Below are 25,518 nucleotides of genomic sequence, written 5' to 3'. Positions count from 1 at the left end.
CCCGTCTGGAGTCGAGCGGTAAGTGTAGATGCATCATGATTGTAAGCTGTGCGTGTGGTGATGTGCCAGTAGTGTGCAGGTTGCACATCTGTTAGTATGGGGCCGAGTATGGCTGGGGGTGTACAGGGCCGTGAGGCTAACACATGCGAGGGCTGTCATGTGTGAGACATGGATGGTGCTTGTGTGTGTAGGCTTGCATGCCAAATGCAGTTGTTTGGGCACACATGTTTGGATGAATGTGTATGTAAGTAGGCATGTTCGTGATGTCACGCATGTATGTTGTTTGAAGCTGCATGTATCAGCACTGTGTACATGTGCATGTGTGTGTATTTGACAAGGGTGCAACAGTGATGCAACATGGATGCATGTGACAGCGGGATGTGGAAGCCTGATTGGCAGATGTGACATGGATGCCCATATCAACACGGCGACAGTTGGCAGAGGTGTATACATACATGCATGCAAGTGTGGTGGTGTGTGTGCGTGTGTAGTGCACTCCATGTGATGTCTGGCTCACCTTTGGCTGCTCATGCTGTTGTATGTGTATGGATGGTGCTGGCAGTTGCGATATGGCTGCGGTATGGCTCATGTGTGCAAGTTGAAATGACATGTGTGTTGGCGATTGTGATGCCATGTCTGAGGTTTGCCAATGCCACTCATGTGCAACTGTCATGTGTGTATGTGTCCATTGTACAGTGCCCTGATGCCTGTGTTTTTTATTTCTCCCTGTCTGCAGCGTCAACTGATGAAGAGGGCGGAGAAGGTGCTGTGGAGCACAGCGGCGGGGATCGCACCGCCAGCCGGAGATGCAAGGCCCGGCTCCCCTCCCAGGTTGTGATCTCGTCGGAGTGAGGAGTCCGGTGCCGCGTCCCAGGCCACAGCTGCTGGGGGGAGGTCCAACAGGCGGAGGTTGGAGTTGGACTCCTTACCAGCAGAAGGGGCAGCTGGGACCCCACAGGGCCCAATGTGGGAAGATGGCACGGAGTCATCCAGGTTGGTGGGGGTTTGGTGGAGGAGGAGGCCGTGCAAGCAACAGAGATGGGGTCTGGAGGTGGGGATTCCACTGGTGCTAGTGGTGCAGTGCAGGGACAGGAGGCAGCACAGGCCGCCGCGGAGGTGCCTGTATGCAATCCTGTCCCTGATCCTGTCACTGCATCATCTTGCACCAGCAGGGATGCCTACGTCCAGACCCGTTTTCAGGCAGGGGATGAGCTCACAACAACTGGCCTTCCTCTGCCTGGGACGTGGCTATCCGGGTCCGGGTTGAGCCTGTCCTGACTGGTGTGGAGTTGCGTCAACGGGCCATGCGAGGTGACCTGCAGTCTTTTCATGAGGAGACTGCACGTAATCTCGAATGGCTTGTTGACCGCGTCGGCCTACTGGGACAGGTCACCCAGGCAGGATTCCTCCGTTTGATGGGGCTTGCTCAGCCCCCTCCTCAACTGAACCCCCTATGCGCCAGTCGTCCTCCGTGCCATCTTCCCACCCATTAGTCACCTGGGAGCTGACGGTGCGGCCAGGCTGGTGGAGGAGGCATCCCTGCCACAGTCGGTAGTCGGACGTCCAGCAGGGGTGGCCACATCGACTGCACCCCAGCCAGTGGAGGATGTACAGGTAGCAGGCATCAGGAGGCAGTGCACTGGCAGAGGCACAGCAGCAGCAGCAATGAGGTGGTAGCCATGATGGCTCTGGGCCTTCGACATCGGAGGGGCAGGCATTGGCCGGAGGGCAGGAGGACCCAGGAAGTGTCTTCCGTGTGGCAGCGGTTGGGCCACGCCATAGATGCGGAGCAGCAGCGGGCGGAAGAGGCACGGCTCACGATGGTCCGGGCGGAGAACTCCATGCAGAGGGCCCTGAGGCGGGCCGAGTGCCTCGAGGCATTCCGCAGGGAGTTGGAGGTGAACAGGTCGACGGCCCTGCGGACCCTCGGGGCCATGGAGGAGGACCGCCTCCGGGACATTGAGCAGGAGTTTGATGATGCCCTGGCCCGGAACATCCCGAAGTGAGCCGTCGGACTAGCCTGCTGCCCTTGTAAATAGTTCTGTAGTTAATGTTAGGTTTCCTTTGGTTTTGCATTTCTTTTGGACAATGGGCCACATTTTTGTGTATAGCTTTTTTTTTTTATTAAGTAGTGTTATTAGATAGGTTTCATTTCTTCTGTTGGGATCATGGACCCTGGATTGTTTATCTGTATATAGTTGACTGTTGGATTTTCAATTTTATTTTTATGATTTACACATGGAGCAATGGTTTTCGATTTTAATTTTCCATTGGATTTACTTTTGTGGACTGTGACTTTGGACACCTTTCCTTTGGATTGTGATATGTAGTTTTGCATTATTTCACGGACATGCTGTTTTCCTTTTTTTAAATTCCCATTTTTGTTTGTTTATTTTTGATTCAATTTATGTTGTTTTTAATACATATTTTTTCTTCAAACTTCAATGTGTAGTATCATCTCATTGGTTTCATGCATATCATGATATGGGTTTTGACATTCACTGACACCCATTGGGTGTATGTGAGGGACATGTGTTCATTTCCAAACTTGCAATTGGGGTTCTATCATGTTATTGCCATTTCTAAGTGGGTGGATGCAATACTCGGGTGGGTGTTTGGCATTTGGAGGCTGACCAAAAGGGCCAGGGATCTAGATTGTGATGACATGTTGGCTGGGGGGACATGTGTGGGGGCCTGGTGGAGGGTGCCCCACAGTGCTGGGGGGTGGGGGTGCAGGGGGAGATGAGTGGGGGCCTGGTGGAGGGTGCCCTGCACTGCTGGGGGGGTGGGGGTGCAGGGGGACATGAGTGGGGGCCTGGTGGAGGGTGCCCCTGGATGCAGGGGGGTGGGGGTGCAGGGAGACATGTGTGGGGGCCTGCTGGCAGGTGCCCCACAGTGCTGGGGGGTGGATGTGCTGGGAGACATGGGTTGGTGGGCAGTAGTGCAAGGTGACATGTGGGTTGGCTGGGGGGCATGGGCATGGTGGATGGGCTGCCTGCGGGACATGTGCAGGGTAGTCACCTGTGGTGTGGCCCGCCTGCAGGGGCCGTGGAGGGTGTTGGTTGAACAGCTGGGAGGACCCACACGGCGGATTCACTTGTAGGACTGGCCGGCACCCCCGGAATCCACGTAGGCTGCTGGATTTGCGTGTGGAATTTCACTTGGACCTTGGCATACACGTACCCTGCTGAAATCGCATGTGGAACTTCCCACGAACCCTATAATGCATGTACCCTGCTTATATCGCGTGTCAGACTACACGTGCAACCCTGATATACAGGTACACAGGCGAATCACACTGCTGGGGGTGGGGGGGTGGTAGGAAGGAGTGGGGGCCTGGTGGAGGGTGCCCCTGGATGCAGGGGAGGTGGGGGGTGCAGGGAGACATGCGTTGGTGGGCAGTAGTGCAAGGTGACATGTGGGTTGGCTGGGGGGGGGCATGGGCATGGTGGATGGGCTGCCTGCGGGACATGTGCAGGGTAGTCCCCTGTGGTGTGGGCCGTCTGCAGGGGCCGTGGAGGATGTAGAGGGAACACTTGGGAGGACCCAAACGGGCAGTTCAAGTGTAGAGCTCCACGCGCACCCCATGAAATACACGTGCCCTGATGGGATTGCGTGTGATACTTCCCGCGCACCCCTGAAATGCACGTACCCTGCTGATTTTGCATGTGATACTTCCCGCACACCCCTGGAATACACGTACCCTGATGGAATTGCGTGTGATACTTCCCACGCACCCCTTAAATGCACGTACCCTGCTGATTTTGCGTGTGATACTTCCCGCGCACCCCTGAAATACACGTACCCTGCTGCTTTTGCGTGTGATACTTCCCGCGCACCCCTGGAATACACGTACCCAGGACAATCGCGTGTGAAACTTCCCGCGAACCACTGAAATACACGTTCCCCGCTTGGCGTTTGCTGTTTGCCTGCCCTGTTAACTGGTCCAGGGTTAGCGCAGCCCTTTGCGATGATTTGGGAATTTTGAAGGCTTTTCCTTGCGCAAAGGCGTTCTTGGGGGCATAACTGGCGCTGCTGCAGGGTCTCTGCGCCACGGCTGGTTTTTGGGGCTAAAATCCATGAATACGCTGTGCGATGAAAAGGATTTTATCGCACGCGGCTGGCGCAGTGTATCGCATAGAGACACTGTGCGCCACTTTTGTGCGAAATTCTATGAATTACCCTGAAAATGGCTTCCTGCTCCTCCACCCCAACAGACATAGTCTGGTATTCCAGGCTTCCTATCTACCTGTATTGTGTTGTAAACTAAAAAAACATTACATTGTGATGACCAGATAAAATGAAAACGTTTTTGTGGCCAAGAGTGCCTCCACTACCCAGCCCTCTCAACCAATCGGATCACTCCCCCCCCCGCCCCCCCCCAAACCCACGGCTCCCCCTCCTCAAAGTTAAAAAAAAAAAATATATAAAATGCATTCACCAACAGTTTACAGATTTAGTTCTAATGCATGTAATATATTACCCGTGTTTTGGGATTGAAAGGAGGGGCTCTCGCAACGGAACACAGGATGCATCCAGAGGATTTTTTTCAGCCACGAGGAAGTAGTCATACGCACCTGTTTTAGTCCTGTGGCTGGCTGGGCTGGAGGCGCATATGTTCTAGCTGTTTGCTACCTGCATTGGATGGAATGCTTAAGTCTCATTGTTTTTGATCTGGAAGCAGTTGCTTTGCGAGAAATGATTTCAGCAGTGTTAGCACTGGAATATTTCTCTGCAACCACTTCTGTTTTTTTTAAGAAGGCAACGTGATTGGAATTTTTTCTTCCGTTACAGATGATTGTTGAGAAGTAAAATTGCAGCACATAGAGAACACCCCTCATCAGTCCAATAATGACGTGTGTATGCTTGCAAAACCTGATTTTCAATAATTTCATGGAGCCACCAGAAAACTTCACAACCTTCTGAAGTTTTGTTTTGCACTAAATTTCGTGAAGAAGGCAAAAGTCTTGCAACCTCCGCCCGAAAAATTAGCGTTTGACTACTGTATCCACGTTCGAAAAATCGGAGTGTGGAGACTTTCCTATAACCAGGGGCGTAGGAGACACATAAAATCTTGGGGGGGGAGGTGGCTGGAGGGGGAACAGGGGACACCTTGGGACTTTTCTTATTTGTTGTTTTTTAGTCAAAGAACTCGCCTTTTCGCATACGTATTAAATCAAATATTTCATCCCTGTATTAAAAAAGAGACACGAAAAAAAAGAAAATATAAGAAAAAGAAAAGCAGTTCAGAGTCCAAAACGTTATTGCCCTAACTAAAAACATACAAACACGCAATATTGTCTACATGGTTACATATATGTATGTGCGTGGGTGCCTCAACCCCATTTGCTATCAAGGACAAACAACATTCTAGTCTTCCTGTTTAATTATTGTCAAACAAGATCTGTTTGCCCAATTATCGTCAACCGTGCTCACCAGATAGACTGGTGGACGGTGTGTGACATGTCGTATCTTATTTGCACATTAAATGCTCGTGGGCGCACACTCGTGTGGTACACGCTGTATGAATGGTGACGAGTTGCCGTCATGTCTGGCAAGTAAGGTTAACGCTGGGCTTGATTAGTGACGTGGCCTAGTCACAGCAAAGTAGCCCATGTCACCAAGCGCACTATCCTGGATAAATAAAACGCACAGAACTGGCGCAGGTGTACCCCTTGATGTTGTGGTCGCCTCAAGGTAATCTTATGCACCTGTGACTCGCCAACGCAATCCTATATTTACACATGACAAAACACACCCTTTCTTACTGCCCAAGTGTCAAATATCACTAGGCAATGGCTAGTGGAGAGTGTACATTGTACACCGTTAATAGCTATCATTTGCAAAAAGTTGAGAATATTGTGATGTACCATGACCCAGCATCAGTTTGCCAGCCATGCCCATGCAATGAGGGCATCAACAGCAAAAACGTGGAGGTCTAATGTCAATTCCTGGCTAAAAAACATTTGAGCAGCAGTCACAACTTAACATTTACCTCTGGGACAACTGAAACAGCTTTATTAAGCTCTCCACCTTCTGCCATGTGCAAAATCGAATTTATAACATGAAGCACTGGGCAGCAGGCAGAGTTCCACATTTGCCAGTAATAGAACAGCACAAAGTAAAGTGGCTGCATCTTACTGCTATCTACAACAAAGATCGTTCTAATTCTTGCACCCATGCCAGGTCTCATTTCATTGGCGATTAATTTCACCTGGGTCTGCACAGTCATTACCAGCTACAAAGAGTCCACGCTGTGGATCAATATTGCCAGCTTCACCTCCATACTGACCACTCTCACAAAGTGATCTCCAAGTTGTTATGCATGCTTGTCGAATACTTCAGCACATACCCTTTCTGAACACCAATTCCAAATGTGTCTCCTTTCCCCTTTCGGGCATGGCACATGCCTGGTCCCTCAACCTGGCATGCGCCAGGTCTCAATGCGTTTCCGTAATCCACCAAAGTGTCACCTAGAAACCTGCAATGCTGCCCTATCTCTTTATGGCACAACAATCACATGGTAGCCACAGCTTTGCTTTCCTCCCAGGATCCCTGCAATTGAGGTGGCAGGGATGTTGCTCCAGCTCCTTCACCTGCTGCCCTTTGAGCATTGCATACCCCCCCATGACCACCTTTCGAGCCAACACCACAGCTGTATCACAAGCAAGGGGCATGTTCCTCCAAATCCACTTGTCCTATGTGGCAGCCAGCAAGCCTGTGGCCGTTCAGTAGTGGAGTGGCAGCATTTTGTCAGCCCATGTAGGTTTTTTTTTTTTATTTTTTTTTTTTTGAAAGGCAGGGTCAAAGTGTATTCAGTTTCAACGGAAGTAAAAACCAGTTCATGTTGAGAGGTTCAATGAGGAAAACCTAGCTCCGAAACCAGCATAAATGCTCAAAATGCTTTGAAAATGTCATCCTTCAGGATTCAGCCTCTAAACACAAGGCAGGATCAAAATGTATTCAAAGATTCACGGGGGGGGGGGGAACTGGAGCAAGACCTAGTGCTCAAAATGTATTCAATAGTCATCCGTGAAAAACTAGCCTTTAGATGCATAGGAGAAGAGAGGGACAAACTAGCTCCGAAAAACTCATACACGTGCCAAATGCATTGAAAATGTTTCAAAATCCAGCCTGAAAACTACAAGGGAGTATGCACACGTGTTGAATGGATCAACGGATGGTAAATACAAGCTCCAAAACACTCAGAAAAACTTAAAATGCATTGAAGATTTCATGAGTGAAAAAGCCTGTAAACAGCAGTACATTTTGATCCTGCCTTGTGTGGGAGAAGAGTTGTTAAATATATCAGGATTCAAAGTAACAAAGCATGGAAACCCAATACAAAATGGGAATCCACCAGAATTCGCATTTACCAGAACGCAAGGGAAAGGTGTATTTTGAAGGTGTTTGTTGGTGATTGGAACGTTTCAATACGTTTTGTTCCTCGCTAGTAGTTTACAGGCTGTATGTTGAAAAATTGATTTTTTTCAATGCATTCTGAGCACTTGTGCATCTGTTGGAGCTAATCTTCTTGTTTCTTGGCCGTGTCGAGAGGTGGTAATCCTTCCTTCTAGTTTACATGCTGGATTTTGACTTTTGAATGTATTTTGAGCATTATGGCATGTTTTGTGCCTGTTTTTTATTTTTTCCTTCTGTTTTAATACATTTTGATCATGCCTTGTGTTTCTAACGGGAAGTGTTAGAAATACATCAGGATTCGAATTTTCAAAAAGCACAGAAACTAAATGCGTAATGTGGCTGTAGAGTTCTTAGAAACCTTCCAGAATGATTTACCAAAACGCGATGACAAGAAGGAAGAAGGCAGTGGGAAGAGAGAAGGTAGGTGAGAGGAAGGGAAAGGACACAGGATCACTAGCGTCTAAACCAGAAAGCAGGGAAGCGAGTGGTTGCAACACAGGGCAGTTCAGTGGGCAGGGACCGAAAGGCAGAATACCTCTGAGGACCGTGGAGGTGCAGCTGGCAGTTATCAGGGGTTGATAATTGTTCACTCTTCGAGACACGTCGAGTGAGTCGTGATGGGCGTTGCAGCAGGAGGCAGGGTCCGGAGCAGTCGAATTTTCTCACCTCAGGCTCACACACTCTCAGAGGCAGCAGGAGGAGGAGGCTGGCAGGCTGTGCAGCATTGCAGTGTGTACTCCCAGGCAGGGCTGGGCTGGCACGTGCCGTATTCCGCGGGGGTGGGGGAGGAGAGGAACACACAAGGCTCCTGGTCCTGCATAGTCCCCCCCTCCCCGCTGTTGTTGTGAATGGAATAGGATTCGGATAGAATCCACCTGGCTGGGCCGTGCCTGCTCTGTGCAAACTTCAGAGTCTGAAGTCACACAAACTGGGGGAAACAAACTGGGGGATAAATGCCATTGTATCCCCCCACTTAAGATTGTGGGGGGCTTTGTCCCCCGTGAACCACCCTCCCTCACCCCCCCCACCTCCCCCATGTCCTACGCCCATGCCTATAACATAACTGGCAATACATATCCTACGCCCATGCCTATAACATAACTGGCAATGCATACATTGAGCGCACCTATTTAAAAGCCAAAATCCCTAATATGCATGAAGTAAAAATCAGATGAGAAACAAATCTCCAAAACGAGGTCATTGTAGCTTTGCTACTTTCATGTTCCAGTACCGCAAATCACACTATCTGCAAGCGAGCAAGAACGGATTTACACCCGTGTGTACTGACTGTACAACACCTACATGATGACTGTCAAAGACCTTGAGACATGCGTACTTAAGGGAAATAATACGAATTAAGAGGTACTTTACCATGCTGACAAAATATTTGCAATTTTTAAAATGCATGTACCGGCCCAGAATTCAAGTTCTTTTGCCTTTACAATTTACGACCGCCCCCCAAACGCCACAAATTTCACATGAACTGTTTTAACAGGGCATGCCTGCCGTTACAGAAATCACACTGTTCTGTAGTTAAGAAAAATAACACATGGGTGTTTTGACACTCAAAATGCACTTTTCTCATTTTAACTATTAGAGGTATAGGTGTCCAGAACTTAACAGCAAACTCGAGGTTGTCTCCCAAATAAAAGATTGTGACCAGTTGAATCTAGGGGCCCGGTCGAGCTCCTGAGAAGAATGTTATTAAAATACAAATTATTCTGCTTTTAGTTGGAGTTCTACTGTATGTAGATAACCCGGACAGTGAAATGTAGGCTACTTCGATGTATCTGCTGCCTAGCAAAAGCCCCAAATGAGACCTTTCACGCTACCATGCATTGATGCGGTCTAGTGGATGACGTTCTGCCCTGGCCACGTAATAACCTGGCCTCACATCAAGGGGCGGCTCCGCCATCATGGTGACGAGGCGCCGACCAGTTGCTCATTATGTCTAGCCCAGGTGAAAGCAAGGTTTCCGAATAGTACAGGTCTTGAAAATAAGTTCCATCATAACATAAAAGGAAGACACCTGCATTATTAAAGACTGCTGTCACGTTATGACTGGTTCCCCTTGCGGCCCTATGGTCTCTTTTCTCGTTTGCTTTTTCTTTCTTTTTTCTTTTCCTTTTTTTTTTCTTTTCCTTTTTGTGGCCACTTTGTGAATATTTTTTGTAAGGGTTTTGTTTTTTAAAAACCAAAACAAATAAATAAAATAAAAAAAGAAAGCATGGTTTCCTTTTCAGTTTAAATGTCCCCAGTTCTCCTGCTTCATGGACAATGCAAGACCGAGGGCGTTTTGCTTCGGGAGCCTTGCGCAACCCATCGGGGATGCAGCCTGGGGAGCTGCATTCATGCCTCCGTGTGCATTCTTTAGGAGGCAATACGGCTCCCCTGCGCATGCCTGCACCAACCAGTACGTTCTCTCTGCTTCCCGGTAATGCCGCTGGCAGCCAGAGGGCCTCCATGCATGTGTATGGACCAATATGTATATTTGTGTATATGCGTGCATGCAATTGTTTGTATCGAAGTGTGCACAGGGGAATGGAGAAATACATGGATATATGAATGTTTGCTTGAATAAGTGAAATAGATGTATGCATATGTGCGTGTGTAGGGGACTGCACCTCCCTTTTTAGATTTTTTTTGTTTGTTTTTTTTTTAGTTTTTTTTTTTTTGCTATGGCATGATTCTTTGAGATCAAGAGTAAAGCAAACCTGATTCAGGTTTGCTTTTCTAATGATGTCGAATTTGTTATTACGTAGCAAGACTTGCCTACGTTGGTGGGTCAGTCTGGATATATTTTCTTAATGCTAAGTGTTATTACGTGGCTAGTGGGTGGAACCAGTCTGAATATATTTACTGATGTGGCATTGGATTTTTCTTTTACTAGCATCAAGCGTAAAGCCAGTATGATGGGTGTTCTTATGTGTCAAACTGGCCTTGATTGTAGCAGCCGGTCTTGAAATATGTTTATTGTGGCATGTCCTTTTTGCTGGAAAGGCTAGCAGGAATATGTTTTACATGGGGATAATGGCCTATTTTGACAAGAGCCAGCATGGACACCTTCTAGTCCGATTATTGGCATTTCGCACAAAGCAAACATGATAGTATTTGAAATGGGAATGCGATATTGGTACAGCCAGAATGGACCTGTATGGGCACAGCCAGCAAGAAGTTTATTTTTTACATTGTATACTGGCATATAAATATTGCGGGGAAAGGCATCATATCAATGCTCTTGTGCACTGCTTGCAACTTCCATCTATTGTATTGTTTTACCCAAAGCAGTTGCAAACTGACTTTTTACCAAATTTCTTAGTATGTGCTGTAGAATGTACCATTTTAACCGCTTATTTAGAACACCCCATTTGTTGGTTCGAGCTATCGCGCTATGCTCATTTGCTCTTGCAAATTTATAGGAAACCTTTGCACCCCTTTAATTAAAAAAAAAAGTAAAACATCAGCCGCCACTACTATTATCCTTGCTTTTCCAGTGGCCTGCTGAGAGCTGAACACACACACACCGACTGACACGTTCACTCAATTTTAAAGGAGCACAACCCCTTTTCTTCATTCTTGTCTACAATAACTGACTAGGGGACATGGTACATCTTCTGGCAAGTGGATAGATGCAGTCCACTGACATCTGCTCATAACCTGGGCCCTGTGCGCCACACAAGAGCAGTGCCATGTTAACTGTTAAACAGTGAGTGTTATTTTTAACCATCTCGGTGGCATGCAGATGAATTCATGTTTGCCTCGTTAAAGCTGCCCTTGGATAGATTTTTCAAACCTCTGCAGTTGCACCCATCCTGCTAACATGTCTAAATTCAAAAGCGCATCCATTTTTAAAACTAAAGTAATTAAATGGTTGCAATACTGGCAGCATCACTTCAGATGTTCACCCATCCTCGTTTTACAGCATTTTCGAGTGCCGTTCAGTAAATAACTACAACACCTGTTCCTTCCAGTACATCAAAAGGGCAAAACGGTTCTTGTTATGCAAAATTGGTCATCCCTCGAGAGGTGAACTTCCACTTTCTACTATGCTATAGAAAACCATGATGTTATGGTAAAGCTTTGCTGAATACACACTATATGCTGCCCTAATGTGTGAGTCGCATGGCTAGCAGCAAATTTATAATCTGCAATTCAAAACGTTTTACCTGTAAGGCCCTTTCCCACAACTCTCTTGCATAGAGATCTTGGCATTGGGACCAGAAATGTTGGTGAAACCTGAAATGTAGGAGCTTGTTTGTGTGTGCTCTTATTAACAAGCCGTCCTTGGAGTTCATTGGAGGGACCACTGGCCTGTCGGTGCTCTACCACATTAACGTCGCAAAAGTAAACCAGTTACCTCAATAACTGGGATCAGGAACTCGCATCAGAAAATCATTTCTTACAGGATGATCAAGCAGCCATTTTGTCAATTAAGCATTTTTTTAAATCTCAATTTCATTTGCTGAACATTTACAAATAGGTTGGCACAAGTCCCCTTTGAGCTTCAGAAGAAATGGGGGAGAAAACCTATTTTAAATGTGTGGCAACGACTCGGATGGTAAAATAAATCCCACCTCTTAAAGGTGCTCGGTCGGTATGGTTTAGCTGGATAAAGTCTAGTGCTGTTTTGATCTCCTTCAGCATTGTACATTTGAGAGTGTGGCATACAGAAACCATGGACATTTTAACATCTATATTTAACTCGGAAGCAAGTTCTTACTTCCCCAAAAATCATAGGGGTTACATATGTCATTTACTGTAGAGTAAATGCTCGATTTGTGCATGGGGATGGATGCCGAGATCAACCCTACACACATCACACACTGCAACTAAAGACCAAACTACCTGAGGATGAGAGTAGGTTTTCCTTCAACCGGAAGCTTCATGAGGGCTTGCTCATGTGTTCTACTCACATCAGCAATGTTATTTGTTTGGATCATGTGACTTTTATTGTTATACGATTTATTGTTTTAAATGCACAGTGCACTCTGTCTCAAGGAATAGATTTCACATTATGTTCCGTGGCTTTGTGCAGAAATGTACTCTGCTCACAATCGGAGACGCAAGAACCATTAACAAAATACAGACACTCCAAAATAAGGCCTTTAGAGCCGCACTCAGTATCTCTAAAAGAGAACATATCTCTGAAACAAGAAGGAAGTGCAAGTGGCTATCCACACAAGAGAAAATCGGACTAAAATCAGCATCCCTTATCCACAAATGCCTAAACAATGAAGCACCACAATATCTAATAGAAATATTTTCTAGAAAAAATTCTACTAGACGCTCAAGACTAGCGTGTCCAATGGCCTTCAAGTGCCTCGCTTTAAACTATCCACCATTGACCTAACCATACCTGTAAGGAACTGTACATTTTCCTCTCTATAGCTTGTCTATATATTCTTTACCATTGTATATTCGCTACCTTTGCTTGCTGTAGGTACCTTAGCTAATGGTTCCTAGGTTTGATGTTCGTTTTATACTTTTGCATCGAATGTAGCCAATGTAACATGTGTACTAAACTGTATGAATTCTTACTTTTGCCTGCGCCCTGATTCCTTCCGGTCTGGTGCGCATAATAAATATTAAATAATTGAAGAGGAAACCAAGGGGTAGTCCAACTGACTTGGGGCCCTTGGGTCACCATAGGTCCTGGCACTTCTCATATTGACACTGTGACATGGACGACCAGGCTCATAAGGTGGTCTGGCTGTCCATGCAACTCTTTTTCACACCGATGACTGGCCTGTTTGACGTTGTTAACGGTTCTCACCTCCATCCTAGAGACTGCCACATCCAGCAATGCCTTCCATACAGTGAGGACAGTGTGCCTTCCAACCCCACTTCAGAATACAATCCATGGAACTTTCCATGTTCTGTTTAGCACTACCTCACCCACGTACATGTGTGCATAGATTTTTATTTTGAGAGAATTATGATCTGCTAAGTGAATGGTGCTGGCAAAAAAAAACGTGTCCACCAGTGTAGAGGGAAACGAAAATGCAAACTTCCAAAGCATTGGATTTACGAACGTAGCAGAATTACACTAGTGGAAAAATGTGCAATGATCCATCTACTGTAGCTCAAAGGATCACACACGTTCTACAGTAATACCACCCACCATCCACTTGTATACACTCGCATCTGCCTGTGAATATTCTTCCAGTTCTGTCCAAGTATCTTTGTTCTTGTCCCTTTTGGATACAGAAAAAACATTGTCAACTCGTCATGGCCCACTGTTCATGGCTCAGAAATTTTACGACACCCGTTTGTGGGACAGCCCTGTCAACTTTATATTACTGTGTTTCTGAGCAATGGGGTAAACCGATGAAACCTCCAATAGATGTAAAACTCCAGCAGTGCAGAGGAGCATTTCCCAGATCATTTTAATGCATTTCCCTATAATATATGCGAGTATAAAATGTAAATGCTGGCTGTTCCCATACATTCCCGTTCTGACTGCACCAATAAATGCCAGTATTCCCATTTAACATACTCTTTGCACATAATGCCAGTAATGGCACTATACGAAAACCTGTCCAAGCTGGCTCTGCCAATGTATGCTAGTAACCCACATAAACATATACCCCTGTTGGTTTTGCCATTAAACAATCCATGCCCTGGCTCCAATGTAGCATTTAACATGCTTGCTTTATCATAAATCTCCAGTTAAAAATGTCATGCCACATTAAGATGGCTAGACTGGCTGCACCAACATTTTAATAAGTCTGCTCACAATGCTTACACCCCTGGCCCCATAACCATGCGAGTTTCTTGTTGTTGTTATTCTTCTGCCCTGTCTTTCGACCAAAACCAGATGGAATCAATTAATGCCTTCGAATCGTTCCATACGGAGAGCCTTTCATGTTTCATTCAGAACAATACAACCTTCTCTTGTGCGGAATGTCTTTTTGTTTTTCGAGAGTTTACACTCGACATTAACAATTCTAGAATGTTCTCTCCACTCTGTCATGGTATGCTTTAGCAATTCCTCTTCACTACTGCTTGTACTTCAATGCGGCTTGAATGATAGCTAACCCGGTTATGCGTTTATGCACCTACAGATGAGGACCCAGGTTAGTCTTTCGAAACGTGCATATACGTATTTCTGCAACATTCTACTTTTCACTTTAAATGGGCACATATCTAAATGTACCAACCCCTCCCTGGATGCAGTGACTTTATATTACTGTCAAATTAGCCAAACTAGCCTGTCTCACAACATTGAAAAACCTGATAGTGTGAAGTATTCTGCATGTAGCTTTTCAGGATGGTACTTGGCCAAAGATGGCCAGGAGTACAAGGATCACTCTTGAGCAACCAAGCGAGGGGTCTAGTTTCCAAGGCCATTGATTGGTTCTAAGGAGTACACCAGTCTGACCCTGGAGTTCCACCATAGTGGAACTCCCGTTTTCTTTGCTTTCAGGCTGAAACAAAAGTGAACAGAATATTGTGAGTCATACCTGGATACGAGGAAACGGGAGAGAAGCTTCTGCCTGCAGGGATGCTGCAGATGCCGCTGGATGCCCAAACGCTGCCGGAGCTTCCAGGAAGGATACACCTGGCCGAGAACTGCAGATACTGCCATGGAGGAATAGAGCAGGTATTTGAGTTGCCCGCGGGCTATGAGAGGTTTGGGGAAGTGTCGGGGTGAGCAAAGGAGTTGGAGAAAGTGTCTGGGACTCCAAACAACAGTCGTATACTTGGCAGGAGAGTGAACTAAGTGGATACAACGTAACATTGCAAGACTGAGACCCGCACCCATGAGAAAGAGGGTCTCGGACACTGAAGTGAAGAGACAATTGTTTATTTGGCAGGAGAGTGAACCAAACAGATATAATGCAACATTGCGAGTCTCAGACATTCACCCATGAGAGAGGTTAAAAATAAGACGGACAAGCACCCAAAGACTGGAAAACAAGGAATCCTAAGCTTGGTAGCGAACTTACCACGCTGGTAGGATGCAAGAACTGTGAAGACAACGGTTCCTTGTAAATTGTTCAGAGACTTGACAAGAAGTCTAGGGGAAAGGAAGGAGCACAACCCTAGCATTTGGAATCTTGTACTTTGCAACATTAGTTTGTATCACTTTTTACTACATGTGAAATTTGTCTGTTGGTTAAATGCACAACGCGCAATTTTTGCTTTAAGAGACCATCCTTGCACAGTATCTTAGATTATTAGTGTTCGGGACAGAAATAGGTTTTGGGGACACGACTGTGACATCAGACTTCCCGTCAATTTCCTTAGTTTTCTTTGAGGTAGGGAAATTCCTCTTAGCTTTATGGATAGTGAGGATTTGTCCAACCCTTGTTCTTAATAAAGGTCTTTATCCAAAAAATACACGAGCATTGTGTCCAAGCCTTACTTCTGCACCCTTACAGAATTGAATAAAGACATGCTATTAATGACTACAATTCCACAACTTCAGAATTTAACAGTTTCACATATTTCCCTTGCTTGGAGAATGACCTTAAAAATATTTTTGTTTACTATATCCGCTCTGCCGAGACATTATGGGACACAAAAAGAACACAAACTCCAGCACTATAGTTAAGGTGTGTAGCATGAGCCATAAGAATTCCGAAAATTCTATTGCTAATAACTTTTGACTGGCATGACTGATTTGACTGACATTTTCCAAACAAAATGTTTGTCATGTACCCATCCCCTCCCCAGACGTGGAATTATGGGAGAGCTCTGTTAAAAAATGAAAACACTTTTTTGTCTACTCCCATTTTCCCATAAAGAGAAAGTCAAAATCTCATAAGGCTGTAGCGCAAAAACCACTGGAGGGAAATGGACCACATAAGAAACAACTTGCGCATGAAGCATTAACTTAATTTCCAGGACAGGTTTGGGGTATTCATCCAACAGTTTAAAAAATATATATTTGATGGGGAAGGGGTTGTCCCCCAAAAATATAGCTATGTCTCCCATGGTGCTTGGGAGCAGAGATGCTCTTCAGAAATGAAAAGCACCATATGTTTTTGGTTGATGCAAGCGATATGGCATTAATACAAGCGAAATGGGACAATAAAGTGCAAAGAAAGCTATTTGGAGGAGGAAAACAGTTGAAATCGTATCAGGCTAGAGGTGGGGAGAGGGAAAGAGGACATGTGAAGCTGGGGGTGGTCTGGAGAGCCAGTTCCTTTTTTTTTTTTTCTTTTATTTTGCATTATCAGGGGAATACCTGGGGAATCTTGTGAGATTACTGCAGTAATATCACAAGACTCGCACTGGACCGAAAATTCATCACACGAAGCAAAGAGAAAGGGAGTAACTGGAGGGGGCCAGGGAGGTACACATTGACTGAGGTGGGTTGGGGAACCTGGGGAAAGGGGGGGGGACATCGGGAGCAATTTATGTGGACATTTTAATGTTCGAGTGTTATCACTGTAATTAGTGCAGGATTATCGCACGATTACAGCAGTAACAGTGTGATTATTGGGGGAATGGTAACTGAGGAAAAAATAAAGGGGGCAATCTGTTGTGATCAAATCTACTAGGCAGGGAGAAATGGGTCTTTTTGCCAGTGGTACTGATTAGTGAACCCCAAACAAACCTATTGGTGCAATATGTGCAGCAGCCATGACAAAAAGCTGCAACAAGTGGGCTTGAAAGAAACCTATGGTATTAAAGAACACAGTGGGCAGGGCCAGGGCCGAAGGCCATGACTAATGGGTGCGAAGTAAGCCTATTGGTGCAACATGTACAGTGAAAACGGCTAGTGGCCCTTGATTTAAACTATGGTATAACAAAGCCCTTGAAATTAATTGAAAAATCTTTATTTACGGGACAGTTAAGGTGATACGATTTAGCAAAACAAAACCAATGAAATTCAGCAGATGCGAGTAGTGATCCATCGTAACTCTGCCTCCCCCTCCCCGTGCGAAGCCCATGAGCACATATATAAAGGATGGGATTCACAATACCAGCTCAGTGGGTTGAGTGCTCACTGCTGTTATCTCCACCTCCTCTCCCTCTCTCATCTCTGATTGCCTAACTGCCATTCAAGATTGATGCCGCCAATGATCTTTGTCTGAATGACAGCAAGACGGAGATCCTCATCGGCACACCTTCACAATCCTTTCCCCTCACTCTCTGGCCGGCCTCCCTTGGCCCTCCTCCTACCCCCACCAGCGAGACTAAGAACCTTGGGGTAATCTTTGACTCCACACTTTCCTTCTCCGCCCACATCTCTGATGTCTCTAAAGTCAAACTTCCTACTGCGCCGCCTCAGAGGTACTCTGCCTTTCCTCTCCTTCCCCCAGGAGCTCATGGTCTCCCAAGCTCTGGTTCTCTCTAGGTTGGACTATTGTTACAGCCTCTGCAACTAATCCAGAACAGGACTGCGAGACTTGTCCTTGGCCTAAAGCCCTGGCATCGTATCTCTCCAGCTCTGAAATCTCTCCATTGGCTCCCAGTGAATGCAAAGATTAAATTCAAAACCCTCTGCATTGTCCACAAGGCTTTCTGGGGCCTTGGTCCAAAATACCTTCAGTTATCCCTCCACAAATACCTCCCCTATCGAGCTCTTCACTGCTCTACTTCCAACTCCCTCAGGGTCAGTCTTTTTTCAAAGAAATGAGCTGGGAGTAGATCTTTGTCTTCGGCTGGGGCCTCCCTCTGGAACAGCCTCCCTGCCACTCTAAAACTTGAGGAGAACCATCTCCGGTTCCGGAAGCACCTCAAGACCTTACTCTTTACTTCTGCCTTTGCTCCCACTCTCCCCTGCTGATCTGTTCTCTCTTGGCACCGTGCACCTAGCCACCCTCTGTCCTCTGGGCCCAGTTTCCTGCTCATCCTGCCATGCACCTGCACTGTCTCCAGGCCACCCCTTGTAATGGGACCTGTATCTGTCCCCATACAGTCCCCCGCCCCCTTTTTCTTCCTGCACTTATCAGACCTACCCTGTCTGCTGCCTTAACCCCAGCACTTGCCAATTGCTGGATGCACTACCGCTGTTTGTTGCCTTTATTATTTATTTATTATTTATAAACACTTGTGTATGAGCACACTAGAAATAAAACATCAATATCTACAGGGTGGAGGTTTGAATCCCAGCAAGGCAAACTCAACCTTTCATCTTTCCTAGGTCGATAAATACCAACTCCAGTTGGATGATATTGTATGTATATGTGTTGTACGTAAAGCGCTTAGTCGTAAGCGCTATATAAATAACACATTAGATTGTAGAGGTCATCAACTGGGGGACTTAAGGTGATCATCACTTCCCAAATATGCTGAATTTCAGCGGACACCTAGTTAAGTTGGACTTGCTCAAAATGTGATTCCTGAATTTCAGGTGTTTTGTTGCATATAATCTGGTCACCGTAAGTCTCTAAACCAAAGTTTTTTTCACTGAATTTCAAAGGTTTTGTTACCATGTATTTTTCATGATGAATCGAATCACTTTAACACTCTTCATACTAAAGATTTTTTCACTGAGTTGCAAGGGGTTCGTTATAGTTTTTTTGGGGCTTCCTAACCATGGCCACTGTGCATGTTGCACCAACATGTTTCATTTTGGGCCACTAGCAAAGGCCTTCAGCCATGGCCATTGTCCACTGCCTTCGGCCATGGTCACCATACATGTTGAACTGATGGGTTCCTCCGGGCCGACTAGCTATGGCCTTTGGCCATGGACACTGTACACGTTGCACCAATACGTTTCTCTACGGTCCTCTAGCCGTGGCCCTTTGTAATGGAGAGTTGCACCAATGGGTTTCTTTGAGGGCCACTAGTCCTCACCTTTGGCACACAGATCCATTACCCCCCTGCCTAGGAGAGGTGATCACAGCAGGTGTAAAATATGTATTTTTCACCCTGTACCCATTACCATGAAATTACCCCTCCGATATTCCCCTGATAATGGCAATGAACTACACATAGAGCAGCATTGAACTACACATCCCTACACATCCCTGCAGGATTCCCCTGGTATTCCCCCAATGACACGTGATAATCCTAAACTCTTCCCTGTCCTTACAGGCACTCAACAAGTGCCGCCTCTGTTCCTCTCCTGGCCATTACCCCATAACTGTTTTGTTTGTGTGACACATTTTCTTCTCTGAGGTGGACTTGATTGAAAAGTGAGTGGTGAATTTTAGGGGGGGTTGATGCGTTATTTCTGATCACCTTAACTCTCTCTTAACCAATGTTTTTTTTTCACTGAATTTCAAGGCTTTTGCTATACATTGGCTTCCTCTGGGCCCACTAGCCATGGCCGGTGGCCACAACCAAACATGTTGCATACTTTCTTGAGGACTCGCAAGCTATGGCCTTCGGCCATGGCCTCTGTATGTGTTGCATCAATGTTTTTATTTTGGGCCCACTAGCCACGGCAACTGACCATGTTGCACTTATTTTTTTACCCAACACCTATTGTCCATTGATGTAAGCACTGCAGGTGTAAAACCTTTTTTCCAACTATGTATTCCCTCAATAGTTTCACAATAATCATTTCCAATAACAAATACCTGCCAGGCTTCTGATTTCAGGCAAGTGGTAACCACAGCACCACTACCACCTCTCTGATACGATGATATCCAAATGACAATGCTGCTACTAAAATGAAGGCTATGATCAAAAATGTTGTTCCTAACTTGCCACTTTGCTCATCCACCTAGACCATTAATGAATTTAAAGATTCTTGGCACGTAGTGGAACTGTTATTTCATGTAGCTCAAATCTGGAATGCACTACCAGCCTGAGATTTAGCGATCTGAACCAATTTTCTTCACGTTAAAATAAATAAATAAATAAAAAAACAGCCAAAATTTTGTATTTCGGCAAGATCTTGATGTTTGACCTTCGGCTGGTCCTCTAGGCACCATGATTAAGTCCCATGCCATCTTCTTGTCCTACTAGGCATCGCATCATTGTAAGTATTAATAGCATACGCACATTTGAAACGTTCACTCCTCTGCCAATTACTAATTGACACTGGAGTTGCATCTTCGACACACATCGCAACATTCTTTCAGTCCCCCACATTAGTATGGGTTCACATTGTAACTGATTTGGCTTTTTTTATTATCACCCAGAGAATTCCTCTTGTTGACATCTGTGTACATGTCTTTTTGGCACTGGGTCGACTCCAATTGAGCAAACCTCTTTATGAAGTAAAGCCATAATGTGACCAGGCTTTGAATGAAGTCTGCTGTATCCCCATGAGCTAACACTGAATGCTCACAAATGAACATGGAAAAGGTTTCTTGAACTTCACCCAGGGGGATCCTATTTTCTGACCGCTGGGATTGCAATTCGAACATTGTGGTAAGGGCTTGTGTTGAAACTTGAGAACATAACATGACTGACAAGATGCCCCTGATGTTCACTCAGTAGGCCTATGGATGGCCTCCGTGCTTGACTTGGCACAGTAACCATGTGATGGACAAGTATTCAAGGAGATGATATGAGCATACTTTGGCTAGTGAAATGCACAGAACTCCAAATTGGAATGTTGATCTGCAATGCATGTCAATTAACTTGATGTGTAGTTCGCCACTAAAGTTTAATTATTATTATTATTATTTTTCAACAGGGAACAATGCACCCATTTGGGGAGACGAGAAAGAAAGCGCAGAATGCGGGATCGACTAACCAAGGAACAGGCCACATCCATGACTTGTGTAAGCACGAGTTTCCTGGGGCCTCCAGGACTATCTTTCTATGGACCACAGAGCTGTCAAACATTACCTTGCCCTTTAATGCAGAGTCTCACTAGCCAGCAGGAGGACCATGAAACATCATGCAACACTTTTGAAAATTGGGCCACACAGCAAATCAAACCGCAGGAACTAGATCAACAAGCTATACTGAATTCGGAGCTCCCTCCACCAGAAAAGCAAGAATGCGAAAGCATTCATGACTCTACATCCTACTGTATGTTCAGCTCATGTCCATCGCTAATGGAAAGTGGCTTGAAAAATGGCAGACCTTCCTCCAGACGATGCAGTTCCTCCATGCAAAGCCAGGCGAAGTCTGAATTGTTGCCTACCTATCCAGAGTCTACCATTCCAAGCGAGTCTTCCTTGATCAATCATATGAGACCTACTAGTCAACAGGAACATTGTGCTAGTCTTTCTGAAAAGGGGATTCCTCAATATTTCTCGTGGCGTTCATCAACTCTGACTACCAGTACACTGAGCCGCACTTCCATGCAGAGAATTAATGAACAGAATGGACCAATTGAGCTCTCTAATGACGGTAGACATTCAGAATCTGTGTCTGTACCCGGGACGTTAAAAAGAGCATCTTCTGCTGTGATTAATTTGGAAAGCAATAGCTCAACAGGGCAGTCACTTGTTCAGTTGCCAAAACCACAATGCCTGCTTTCCCCAAAAGCATGGTTTATTTTCTTGGGAAACAACTCCCTGTCAGAAGGAGCCAGAATTTGCAAGGACGACGTCAACAATGTAACCAGTTTGGACTCTGGAGTAGATATCATTGAACTACAGGTACGTCCGGAAAGCCGTAATAAGGAGTGTGGTGTTCAAGACCTTGGCCAGCATGAGGGCCCTCTAGAACAATCTCTGACTCGAGAAGTAAATTGTGACACTGCGATTGAACGCCTTCACTGCAGCGGTCCTGTAGAATATCCAGCTACTGGGAGAATGGAAGAGGAGGAGACCGGATGTGAACAGCAAACTGCACACACTGAGGCTGCTCTCAAGCTGAACCAAGTACATTATGGGAACAAGAGAAGCTTGTGGCAAAAAAGGGAGGAGAGGCCATTAATTGGTATTAACTGAAAGTCTTCTGCACTTCAAAATTGAAAAGTACAATGGGCTAGGCCTGGGTATTGAGTTCAGCAGCAATGGTATTTTGGTGGTGGGAGGTATCGGTGATACTGGGAGTCAAGCTTTTAAATGCAAATGCCATGTGTTTTAAGCAGTTTTACCTTTTTATTTTTCATTTAGACCCCTCATATTTGCTCATTTTGAGCAAGTGAGTAAAATCAAAATTGCCCCAACTTAATTCGTTCCCCACAAACCTTGGTGGAATCCACACGTGTGAGTCCACATCAAGGAGCACCTCTTTTTCAGAGAGCAATTCTGAGGCATTGGCAGGAGACCACATGAACGCCAGTCAGAAAACACCTGTTTTCTGTGAGATTCCGTTTGTAATCTGCATGCAACCATACATGGGGAAGCTGTCGCACTTACGAAATGTACTATATTTTATCAGGTGACCCGCGAGTCATTCTACAAATGCTAACTTATTGTTTTTAATAAACTATTATTAACAGAACAAATAGTAATTATTTCTTTGTTGACTTAGATTTTTACAGCTAACATTCTTTGATCTCTCTGTTAACTTCACCAGTTCTCTGGTGACTTGGGTGAAGAGTTAGAGCATCTAAGATTGTGGGATGAGGAGTCGTAACATCTGGGATTCTGCTACATTAACCTGTGGGTGGTGTTGCATGACGTAAGAGTGGGAGTGCTGTCAGATCTCAGAACCCTCTAATGAGGATATGTGCGCCTCCTTTGGCGGCAAATCCTCATTTAGTGGCAGCTGGTAGGGCATGGGCCAGTGGTCAATAGGTAGAATGTGATGTTCGGATTTAGATTGTCCAATGCCTGACCAGACTGACAGTTCTAGAAAATGAAGTGGGCTTGGTTTCACTGAAAACCTTTAGTGTCTGATATATGCAACCTCCGAGGCATGGGGACTGAATGAGGCTCTGGAACGTATTGCTTTCAGTTAAGACCTTGTGCTCATCACATCGAACTGTGTCTTGTCTCTATTCTTGGTATGAGAGCAGCTGAGAGTATTTTGCATTTTAGCATTGCTCCATGTGGCTCATGGGGGTCGGGAGTTGTGTATTTAATTGGTGCCATCAAAGTGTATGCAGTCAGACACCTGGGATTCAATGGTCTCTTTAGTTGCAGAGGGTACCGGATCATTTGGCAGTGCTTTGTGTGGTGAGGGGGTGAGAGGGAGGAGCAAGGCTAGGGTGCATGTGCCAACTGTGGATAAACTGTACAATGTTGCTCTTTTATACATCACATAGTTGTGCTGGGTAAGTTATTGTGAAGGAGGTGTATGACCAAATCACAAATCCCTTGTCTTTTTTTTGTCACATGCAAGTATCTTTCCTGTTGTATACTTTGGAGCTTTTTCTCTGTGCCCACTTTGCTTGGCATCCTTCTTTGCTTGAGGAGCCTTAGACATAATGAACCAATGTCACTGCTGCCCAGGACTTGGGTAGAGTGACTTTATTATTCATGCTGTGGGCGGCTGGGTGGGTTCAATCCTTGGAAGCAGCACTCTACATATGTTTTCTTAGGAAATTGATCCTATGGGTTTAGCAGCATCATTCATAGAACATCCTACGAATGGTTCCCCACAATGCCACCCATACCGGTGTGCCCACTGTGCATTGAACGCAAGGATTAGAAGACTGCTCTAGGACCAGGATGCCCAGGATCATATCTTGTGCTTCTGAATGTTCCTGACTGCATGCCTGGCCACTTTGTGCCTTACTGAGAAAGATTATGGTCTGTGATTGTTGGCGGGTTCTCCATGATGCTGCCGTCTTTTTGACTGTATCAAAAATAGAATTTGTGACTTACTGACCATCACCTGACACAAAGTATACTGAATGTCCAAGACACCCACGCACGGAGGCACATTTAGTGCCAATGCCTCTTACAGTAGCGTCATCATTAAAGGCAACAGTTGTCTGGTATGTAGTAGATAGTAACCCAAGCCACTGGCAGTGGCCTGCTGCTCCAGGCTGCCACTGAACTGTTCTCTTGTTAACATTCTACTGTGTACCAAATCATCAAATATTCCAGCACCACACGTATGAGTATTGTACCAGAGGTATATACTTGAGCCCGGAGGTTTGGAGAAAAAAAAATGCTTTCTTTTGGAGTCTGACGATGCAGCATGTCATGGGTTTCCATAACCGCTGCCTGACCACCGTAGCCATTCACTCCCCGAATACACCCTATTGGTAAATGGAGTACAACATCGTGGGTAACGAGGATGGTAGTAACATCAGTTATCATGCGCTCTGAAATTAGATTGCTGGTGATAGTGGTGCTATATAAAACCCACATTATTCTCTGACCTCAAACAATACTGTCCTTTCATAGTTTAAACATTTGCATATTGTACAGTACAATACCCAAAAAGTATGTACTACTCTCATGGGCCCCCAATTCTCACAGTACATCATTCACATCGAACTCTAAACTGCTCTTTAATAATAAAACATTCTACAGAAATTTGCAACATTTTCCCAACCATATCACAAGGCTGACAGACAATTGGTTACAATCATCCATTGTCAACATGACCCTACCAGATAAAAGAATCCATGAGACCATTAATGGTGGCGCCCCCACTGCATTCATACATTATTACTCTGCCCTGCTTGGGTATTCATGCTATTCACTAGCTGGTTTTAACCACTTACCAGTTTGGCAAGGCTTCTTTGCCATGGAGTCCCAGATCCCAGGGACATGTACCTGATCTTTAATACCAACACGTCTGATTAGGTGAAGTGTATATTTCCACTGCACTGTGTTCCACCATGATCTCATCCAATCTAGGTTCACCACATGCACACCATTGAAATGGATTCATGCTCACCGTTCTTAAAAGAAATCCTCTCAGGTTTTAAAAGTTTACAATACATGCTGGTATTAGGCAAAGCACTCTGCTTCACCACATATTTGATGCACCCAAAGGGAAATTAAATTACAGATCCGATAAGGATCGCTGTTGCTGCTGTTTAACTTCTAATTGTACTAACTAGATATCCCAAAATCATCCTGGTTTTAAATAAATTATCAGTGCAGGCAACCTCCAGATTGGTGAGGGGGGATGCTCTGAATGGCATCTAAAGGCCTTTTAACTGCAGTAGTGGCAGGAGTAAGATGAACCCTGCACGGGCGCCTCGCGCTGCACTAATTACAGTCCACCTCAGTCTGCTGAAGTCTACTGGTGCACTGTATTCGGAGGTATGAGGCAATTGGACATGGGGATCCAGCACAGGGAAGGTGGAATGATGATTTAATCACTATTACATTATTCACATGACTCCCTGCCTAACAACTTTGTGTATGGTGAAAC

The 25,518-nt window shown here is 45.4% G+C and overlaps 1 protein-coding gene across 1 annotated transcript in view; it reads left to right on the top strand.

Annotated features, from left to right (window-relative positions):
• Positions 1-22,678, top strand: part of LOC138581798 (protein FAM171B-like) — a 105,395-nt gene extending 82,717 nt beyond the window's left edge. The window contains exon 3 of the mRNA XM_069652816.1: positions 20,972-22,678. Coding sequence (XP_069508917.1) covers positions 20,972-22,181 — 1,210 coding nt within the window. The 3' untranslated portion in view covers positions 22,182-22,678. The remainder of the gene's footprint in view (positions 1-20,971) is intronic.
• The last annotated feature ends 2,840 nt before the right edge of the window (positions 22,679-25,518 follow it).

This window comes from Ambystoma mexicanum, chromosome 3q (assembly GCF_040938575.1).
Source record: "Ambystoma mexicanum isolate Mex_15411 chromosome 3q, UKY_AmexF1_1, whole genome shotgun sequence".
Classification (NCBI taxonomy): Eukaryota; Metazoa; Chordata; class Amphibia; order Caudata; family Ambystomatidae; genus Ambystoma; species Ambystoma mexicanum.
The sequence above is the reverse complement of the archived record's forward strand: the minus strand, read 5'-3'. Positions and strand labels throughout refer to the sequence as shown.